The sequence below is a fragment of the Glossina fuscipes genome, unplaced genomic scaffold (assembly GCF_014805625.2).
Source record: "Glossina fuscipes isolate IAEA_lab_2018 unplaced genomic scaffold, Yale_Gfus_2 0, whole genome shotgun sequence".
Taxonomy (NCBI): Eukaryota; Metazoa; Arthropoda; class Insecta; order Diptera; family Glossinidae; genus Glossina; species Glossina fuscipes.
In genome coordinates, this window is record NW_023998414.1 from 29,002,469 (window position 1) to 29,012,598 (window position 10,130).

The window sequence follows — 10,130 nt, forward strand, 5'->3', positions numbered from 1 at the left end:
TTTTTTTTTTTTTTGTTTTAACAACACATACTTGTTTAACAATATTAATCACATATATTTTTTTTTTAGTATCATTACTATTATTATTATTATTATTTTTATTTTTTATTTTTTATAGATAAATATAATAAATTCAGCTCTAATTACTTAAGAAATATTCGAAGCATTCCAGTGAGTACGTTTGGATTTAATATTGCAAAATTATCTGCCGGTATAGCTAGTTGTCAACGTTGTAGAGAATGATTAGATTTATAGTTTAAATCATCTCTTGGCTTAACGTTACCATAAAAGGAAATAAAAAAATGTTCATGTGGCACTGAAATACTCATATATGATAGATTATGTGTGACAAGTTACTCGCCATAAGTGGTATCTAAAACTGTGGTTAATAGTTAGCCCGAGTAGTAGAAGAGTTATTTTTCTATTTTTACGGTATAATACGGAATAATGTTATAAAGTAATTCTTTACATATTTAATGTTTTAAGGAAAAAAAATAATAAGTAACTAACAATTGAGAAATATAAAAAAAAAAATCATATCCATTATCCATTACAAAATAAATAAGAAGAAGATAAAATAAAAAAAAAGTTTCACGCAGCGAAATTATTAAGAGGTGTGCCATCACGATCATAAGGAGCTTCTTGATCGATATAGTTATATATATGCGCCGGATGTTTATTGTTTCAACTGCTAATATCGTAATTGTGAAGCGTAAGGAAGTCCAAGGCTCAGCCTTAGATAAAGAAGTTTTTTGTAATTTTTTTTTTTTTTTCGGATCTAAGAAAAGATAGCATAAAATAGTAATATTTATCGATAATAAGGATTATTTCCTTCTAAGACCGGAATCATTCTCGTGAAGCAGTCAGTCAATCAGTTTAAGCGACCCTACAGCATGCAGTGCTTGGTGCAACTTGGTCTAAACTTGATTTAAAAAGAATAAATATGAAACCTACAAATACTGCATTGCCTAAAAATATAGGATGCAATAGCATTTTTCACACATATATATCATATATATATCGTTATGATTGGCGATTCTTTTATGAATGAAAAACTGTTGCATTATAACCCATTCGCGACAGAATGTACTTGCTATTTTGAAGATATTATCGGAAATTCGCATGAAAGGAACAAAGAAAGTGTTTGAGTTTTTTTAATAATCGCACTCCAAAATTTTTATACCCCTATACTGCGCCATGCAATTATGTTTAAGTTATGTTAAATTCTTTTGACTATTTAAAATTTTGCCACGCCTCGAATTGTCTCTCCATGTAATTTTTGACTATTTAGGGGATCAAGCATACAGTGGCATAAATCGAAACGGGGCATTTTTAAAGCCGATGGCTTACTGGCAATAGAAAAAGTCTATCAAGCGAAAAACACATGATCCGCTATAGGATGGATGAAAAAGAAAGACCGACAACAAATGTAACGTAATACTAGATACTAGGTTTCTCTAACTGCTCCATAGAGCACTTATATGGTAATTAAAGTCTGGTGTGATTAGACAAGACTTGGATCATTTGAATGATAACCCTTTGGTTCCCTGGGAACGTTCATCATAAATGATTTGAATAATTTCTCGGAGCGAAGATCTAAAGACTAAACTAGGAGAAGGAACTACGAATTATTTTAAATTGCGAAAAGAGGTTTTTATGCAAAATATTTTGCATTCAAAATTCATTCATACATAAGTATTTTTAATATTTATTGAAAATTATTATTAGTTAATGGCAAGCATGTGCTGAAAATTCCGAATGTATATAATTAATAAAAATTTTCTGTCTCTTATTTAAAATTGTGAAAATTCATTGCAGTAACGAATCATTTGTCAATCATTTATAAAGAAATTCAACTTATGTACGACTATTCCCTTCCAATCAAGATAATTGCAAAATACTTTTCTTTTTTGTTTCTTTGGGTAATTTGTTGGACTCTTTCAATATCTATTACATTAAATTATATTAAATTAATGTGCGAAAATGGCTAGAATGGCTTTATGGCTTCGTTGGGAGAATGATTGCAATCAGTATTAGTAACTCCAGTTTAGTTCATCTATCATCTATCAATAGCCGTTGGGCAGAGGGCAGTGAGCCATAAGTAAAACGAATCTATATTTGAAAATGTAAAGATAACACTAATCAAGTCTCGGCCAAGCGGCGATAACGATTCTCTGGAGTAGTTCTCTAGAGTTTAATATACATGCTGCTGATTATAAGACATGTTAAATGACTTATAACTTTCTTTTCATAATGCAGGTTGAGTTCATCATAATTTCACTTCTTTAAAACTGGATTGATCGGTTGAATCTTCCCCTTGGCCGCGTTTGATTACGGATAATAAGCCCTTTGGAAGCTGAATCTCATATCTGTGTTGGTTCTTAAGAGACCCAAGTTTCATCGACAGTTAACTGACTATTCAAAAAAAATTATCCCATAATTAGCTTTTCTTTTTTTTTTTTTTTTTTGCTCACCAGACTTTGCCAATCTTTCAATTTTAATGCCGACATTTCCTTCCACGAACATGAATTAATTAAAGCCTCTCGCTCGATTCCAATTTTTCCCGTTATTGTTATGCCAAAGGCAGGTTTGACTTAAAACTGACTTCTTTTAACTAATATTAGTAGATCAATGCAACGGTAAAACGCGTTAAAAACGCGTATTGATTGTAATTCGTTAAATTGCGCATCGTTTTAGGTCGTTGATTTAGATCACGACAATAATAACCGGTGCATGATTTGAATGAAGAAAAAGGGAATATATGCTTGTTTTAAAGAACAAGCTGGCAAGCTTGGCATCTTATCTTAATCACAAACAATCGGAACAATCTGCTTAACAAATGATCTGATTATAGACACAACCAGGTACTCCGTGCGAAAGCCATCTTTACGAAAGCGAAAGGCACGTAACCAAAATTCTTGCTATACCAAAATAATGCAAAAACTTCTTGATTGTTCTTGAAGGGAATTTTAAATCATTTGATCGTATCGATCCAATAAATAATATCTGACCCGATTGACAAAATTAATGTGTTGCCTGAAATATTTCCTTGCCGCGTGGCAATCAACCATTATTCTCGGTCGAGACAATGGGATGCTCGATGCCTATCCTAGAAATGTTGCCAAGTTATTAAATATCCGCAAAATACTGAAGCCAGATGGTACCTCGACCGTTGTATTTAAGAAACTCAAACTCATTAAGGCAATTACTCAGCTCGCTCAATCTGACCGTGAAGTAGGCATGGGACGTGAACATTTACCAGATAATGGGATATCTAGAATCTAATAAGCTTGTTGGTTTAACGCCCTGCCCCACAACAAAATGAACTGAGCTATGCTTCGAATTCGATAAAAAATAAAATTTGTAATCTAGCTATCTCTACCAAGCTGATTTAATGGCAGCATCTTATGTAACTCGTTCCTGCCTAATAGCACATTTGGCGAAATAAACGCTGCATGACACGCTGGTGGCTCATTACAATGTGCAAATGTCCTAAGTCGGGCAAATAGGGTAAACTCCAGCGCCTGCAAAACGGAACGCCGTCTCTTACCGCTCGTAAGAAGAACTGATGATGAAGAACTCCTTTGATGGCCTTGACGAGAACAATGCAAAATGGTCTGCAGCTCTTGATATTCTGGATATGAGAATTTCAAATGACGTCCAATGATTGATTGGTCAAAAAACCAAAAAATATTTTTACCTTTCAACCCATTATATTATAACTGTATTAAAATTAGAGTATTTTGAAAATTCGTAAGAAAATGAGAAGCTATCAAGTCTGCCTTATATATAACAAGAATATTAATTAATTTAATAACGATAACGATTCTAATCGCAATGGAATTTTAGATTATCCGAATATTTACTAACATTTTTTTTTAATTTTCGGATCAATATTTTTTGTAAATTAACTAAATGAAAATTTTCGCCGCTCTTGCGATCATTTTCAAAAGCGATTTGTATCCATAAAATAGCAAAATATAATTCAAATTTCAAACGTGAAAGTTTGAGCATTAGACGGACAGGATAAATATCATAGAATAAGTTTAATCGGTTAATTAAGTATTTAATGTCCTGAGGCCTCTATTTCCGGATGTAGTACAAAGTAGTACAAAGAATTTACAAGTGTACCATTCTCCTTCGCCTAGTGGACGTAAAAGTCAAGGCAATTGTTTTTTTAGAAGGTCCGTCCGTTATACCTAATGTGACAAAAAAGAAACTAAAATTTAATAAACGCTTTAACACTTCACGAACTACATATATAGTGCTCCCGATGTATATTAAAATATTAGCCAATATATATGTTGCTAATTTTCATATATTTATTACTCGTCATTGTATCTAAAACTTGCCTTTTCTGCTCAAATTCATCAATAGTAGAATACATAGGAGAATTTAACTAAAGAAATTATTTGAGAGAATTAAAGAATGAAATAGGAGACGATGTCGTGTCGATCTAAGTCCTAAATTATTTGTACTCTAATACTTGCTTTCAAATAATGTGATTTAATTCATCTGGAGTAGTTTTTCTCTAAGAATTGATGCAATTTTTATTAAAGTTCCTTAAACTTTTTGATACGGCCAGGCCAGGCCAGGCCAGGCTTGTGTTGAAAAGGCTTGAACACTACATCGAATGCAACAATATCCTTTTTAAGTATTCATGATTCATATATTATTTGCGAGACTTTGAATAAAGAAAGTTTAAACCCAGAGCGAGAGAGAGAGAGAGAGAGAGAGAGAGAGAGAGAGATCGCATGTCACTAATCAGATAGACGACAATCATATTTTCATAGTAAATCTAAAATCTTGTATAAAACAATTGCAATCATTTCTATTAAAATTTAGATGACAGCAACTTAAAGGTAATTTCATCATGTCCATATGTAAACATGACCCATTTAATTGCTTGTCGAACATTAGCTAAAAGTTTTCATTGAATAAATATTTAAGTACACTTGAATAAAGTTTTGAAATCGAAATCAAAAAAAAAAAACAAAAAAAAGTTTATCAGTTCCTTGATAAGCCTGTAAGACCTTAACACTATTTAGCTAATTTTGAAACTAAATCTTTAAGTGCAAAATGTTCAAAGCTGGAAAAGAAAGTTGAACAAAAATAAATAAAATTTTAAAACAAACTCAACTTTTTATATATATAAGCTTTTAAGATCATAAGTGTGAGTTGAATAATCAGACAAACAGGCGAACATAAATCAGTCGATTCAGGTATTTTTTTATACCGTTTAGGAATATATATAATCGTTAAGAAACGGATCTTTGTTGCATATTTTTAGTTATGGTAAATATTTAAAAAACGTAATATACTTATTACGATGGGAATATAAAGAACTCAAAGGTTTTTTATATCGTAAAATAAATTCGCTTGAAACATTCGAAACTTTTATCCTAAATAAATGTTTAAATCACTTTCAGGTTACTATGGGCAATCAATATATCGGACCTTTGTTTCTAAAGTCTAAGTAAACTTCAATTAGAATATTATTGTGGTTATTTCGCCGATAGGATAGCGTTCATTATCAAATTTTAGCCTTCGAATTCTTGATTGAAGAATTCACGTTATAAAATTTCAATGCACTCATTTGGACCATAGGTAAGTTGTGGGAGCCATAAGCCTGGCTGTAAAAATGAGGAATTTATCTCTCAACAATTCGGTCTAGGAATATGTTAAAGAGTACGGAAATTCTAAACAAAGAAATAAAAAAATTAAGTCCCAATCAAGTAAACATTGCGGACATAGCTTTTTATTAATCCATCAAAAGTGACCGATGCTACTAAAAAAAAACTCTACTGCTTCGAAATTCTATTATCTATTTTCGTGAAGAAAACGATCGAATTTTGTTGTGCAAATTTATGTCAAGAAATTCCCTATAGATTTCTACTTTTATAACCGTCTTCGCGAAGACTGGAGATATAGTAGTTATGTCGTAGCGACTATAGTTTGTGGAAAAACGCATTGGAAAACCTATGATATCATATCGCATAATAAAAAGATGAACTTAAAAATTCTAGAACAAAATTTGAAAAACCAAACCGTGCGTCCGATTGGTCCGTTAATAAGCTTGTAATGGAAGGCGCTTTAAAAGAAGATTTTGAGTATTTTCCAACATATTTTTATATTCACGAGCGGAAGCTGCAGTACAGTGATGCTATCAGAATTTTTTTTGTTTTCCTTCATTCATCTTTCATTCATGAGAAAATTCAATCCCAAAGTTACTTTGATTGTCTAAAATTTTTACAAAACTGCTATTTTAATAAATTTAATTTCATTTAATTCAAGGCATAGATGACCGTCTTACTTGATTTTAATTCAATTTTTTCTAAATGGTTTAGCCTGTCGATAACCGACGTAAAAAAAAAAAAAAAGAAGAAGACGAACAACACTTACATCATTTAAACGATCTTTGATCTGTTGCTCACTGGAAACACTAAGGGCATCTTTGGCATGATGCTGATGCTGATGCTGATGATGTGGTATATGGTGATGATGATGGTGTTGATGTTGATGATGATGCTGCTGTTGCTGAATTTGATGGTGCTGCTGCTGTTGATGGTGGTGATGATGATGCTGTTGGGAATGCACTTTTGTCTGATTAGCCACAGGTCCACTATTCAGAAAAACCGTTGAATGTAAATCTTTTTGACTCACTAAAGACGATAACGATGTAGAAGATGACGATGATGCAGCCGCTGATAATGATGATGTCGATAAGGGTGATGATGATAACGACGATGACGATGCCGTTGAAGATAATGAAGATGATGGTGTTATTAATGTGGCCGTTGTTGTTGGTACTGAAATTGTTGGTAGGATTGTTGTTGTTGTTGTTGTTGTTGTTGTTGTTGTTATTATATTAGCTAAAATATCATTATTGCTATTCTGACTGTTGTGCATTTTTTGATCCATTACATGTGCGTTTGATTTCTGCATAAATAATAGAAAGAAATAAGAAAGAATCGCATGAGAAATTAAAATTAAAAAGACAAATATAGCAAATCACTTACGTTAAAACCCCCTCCAGGTATGCCAATCATAGAATTTATATTCTTCATATTGGTCGGGGGAGCAGTTACCATAGTTAAACCGTGATTATTGCCGGCGTTATGTGTTGTTGAGATCGCCGTTATTTTATTCGAATCATTTGTGACGAGTTGTTGCTGCTGTTGATGTTGATGTTGGTGTTGATGTTGCTGATGCAACGACATCGTTGGCGTTGTTGACGTTGCCAAATTATTTACAAGTTTATCGATATGATTTGTTGGTGTTGTTGTTGTTGTGGTCGTTGTTAGATGTGTTGCTTCTAAACTTAGCGAATTTGCTGCTACCGGAGTCGCGGCCGTTGCTGTTAACATTGACTTGTGTACTGCAGTGGGCGTCGATGCTGTAATGATGATCGGATTTGTTGCCGTTGTTTTACTGGAGATGTTCGTGCTCGTTAAAGAAGCAGTATTTGTGGTTACAACAGCCAAGGGCATTGCACTACTTGAACTATTTGTTACATTCGTAATGGCCGACGCCACGGACAAGCTGCTCAGGCTAGTACTATTATTGCCATCACAGCCGTCCATAATCATCATCATACTGGTATCGTTACAGTTATCTGCTGAAACGACACTTTTAACATCACTGCTACTATTACCATTATGATTGGTTATTGTACTGCTATTATTAGAACCTTTCCATGGTGATGTGGTCATATTGGTGATGGAATGATGATCCATAGTAGTCATAGTCACAGTCGTTGTTGCTGACGTTGTCAGCGATGTTAGAGCCGCATTTACTACGGAATCAACGGTAGATGTCATATTAAGGAGGTTTGTACTGCCACCAATGTTAATGCTCGAATTCTGATTGTTGTTATTATTATTATTACCACTGTTGCTATTGTTGTTATTATTATTACTACTATTATTGCTAACCATTGTTGAATTTATCGTTTGCATACGAATACTGTTATTATCCTTGTGATTATTATTGTGATTGAGCGTTAATGAACCCAAACCAATGCCACCTCCTCCACCGATGCCACCACCCGCTCCAATACCCCGTATCGGATGCGGCTGCCCAGTATCGATGATCTTTGGCATTTTAATTTCTTCAATGCTATAGGTGCACGTCAATTCTTCTAAGGCAGATAAACGTTTCTCTTTGCGTTGTTGGCCCATTTTTATAGCATACTACGGATCGCATTAGAAAAGAATTGATGGAAAATGTTCTTAAATTATTATACAAATTTTAGTTATATTTTGTCAGTAGCTCGATTCATTCGAACATTCGCCTTGAAAGGTATACCGGCCAGACACGCCACAATTAACAAAAGGCGGTATTTTTGCAAATTTTAACGCCATATGGCGAACTTTGAAAACCTGCCATAACGTGATTAGCGTTTCTGTGTGTCGTCACGTTTAAGAAGGAGTACCATATATAAAAATAGTAAACATCGACTTCTTAGCTTATTGCTGTCAGTCTTTAACACGCTACGAATATTATTAATTTACTGCTGTATTTGGTATTCTAACTCACCTCTAAATCCTCGTAGGTTTTGAATTCCAAGATTGCAAAGCCATCAATAATCTCCTCCTCTAAAACAGGAGAACGTGGTAACTTACGCCGCACAGGTGGTGGAGGCCTGGGCGGTGCTTTATCACGAGGCAGTAATAACGTTGATGATGATGATGTTGACAGGAGATCTTCGTCAAGTGATTCACCTTCGCTATCGCTTGGCGTGCCCATAAGACCTCCATGACATTCCGGTGAGTGCGGCGGATTCAGTAGAAGCGACGCAATGCTATCTGTGGGTGGTAAAAGAACATTGTTGTTGTTGCTACTGCTACTACTGCTTGTCGTATAATTTCCATTGGAATTGTTGCTGTCTTCGCCCAAACTATTAGCACTACTCGCATGATAAAGATGACCCGCATTAGTTAGGGAATTGGCACCAATACCGCTAGCACTTGTAATCGTTGCACTACGGTTGTCACGTTCAGCCTGCAAACGTTGTGCCCTTTCACGACGTCGTTTTTGCTGACGTTGCTGTTTAGCATTCAAACTTTGATTACCATTGCCGTTGCTATTATTGCTATTGGACGAATATCCATTAGTGCTGGCAAGAGCAGCAGCCGCAGCCGCAGCTGCTGCTTGCGCAGAAGCTGCTACTATGGAGAGCTCTGTGTCTGAATCGAAATCGCTGGCACTGGGGCCGGGAGCTTGTAAATGTGTTGGGAGCGTAGAAGAACTATTATAATAATTATTAGTAGTATTATTATTGGTAAGGTTCCCAACGTTCCCCCCTAACGATTGTAGAGTTATTGAACCTTGCACAGACAAAATGGAAGCATTACTAGTATTTGTAGGTAAGCCGCCAGAGCCACTAATGCCGCCATTGGCACCTGATGTATGTTGGGCTAATTGCGGCGAAGGTGGTGGCAGATGCAGCTGTTCTGCGTTACCACTACTAGCACCAACGGAACCAGCTGCATTAGCTATTTGTTGATTTGCTGGTAAAGCCGTTGTTAAAGTGGCTGATGTTGTATGATGTGTGTGATTGGACCCAGGCGGCTTTTTATCTTGATTGTTGCTGCTGCTGCTGTTGTCCATCGCGCGTTACTTAGCAATAGAAAATTTTATCTAATGTTTTTTGAACATTTTAACGCTGTAAGCCATTTATCGCCAATGGCTGTTTATATTCTGCTAATTTATATCAAATAAATTAATTGAGATTTTTGTCTAAATAGTTTTGGGAAGGGTGTAGAACACTCGAGTGACAAGACAACGCAAACGTTGTCGCTGCCTCTAAACTTGTTCGCTCTTTTTTTTTTTACACAAACGATACAACTCCACTTGAGAAAGTCTAGAGATGGTGCAAAATCGATGGAGTTTCCTTCCGTCTTTGTCCTCGACGTTGATATTGCTTTGGCTGCTATACTCGAAATCGCCGTTGTTGTTGTTGTTGTTGATGATAATGATGAAGATGATGTTGTTGATGTTGTTGCCGTTATTATTGTTGTTGCCGTCACACACGATATATACACTGGCACGTCTTTTTTAAATGCTTTGTTTTTGCTTTTTATATCTTTTTTTGCTTTAATACTTTTATGCTTATCGATTTTATTTGT

At 34.8% G+C, this 10,130-nt stretch overlaps 1 protein-coding gene across 2 annotated transcripts in view; it reads right to left on the reverse strand.

Annotated features, from left to right (window-relative positions):
* Window positions 1-10,130, reverse strand: part of LOC119642542 (serine-rich adhesin for platelets) — a 47,432-nt gene extending 37,302 nt beyond the window's left edge. For both annotated transcript variants that reach the window (XM_038041706.1, XM_038041698.1), the window contains exons 1-3: window positions 8,539-10,130; window positions 7,020-8,192; window positions 6,403-6,939 (exon numbers count right to left, since the gene is read on the reverse strand). In XM_038041706.1, coding sequence (XP_037897634.1) covers window positions 6,403-6,939; window positions 7,020-8,192; window positions 8,539-9,612 — 2,784 coding nt within the window. In that variant the 5' untranslated portion in view covers window positions 9,613-10,130. The remainder of the gene's footprint in view (window positions 1-6,402; window positions 6,940-7,019; window positions 8,193-8,538) is intronic.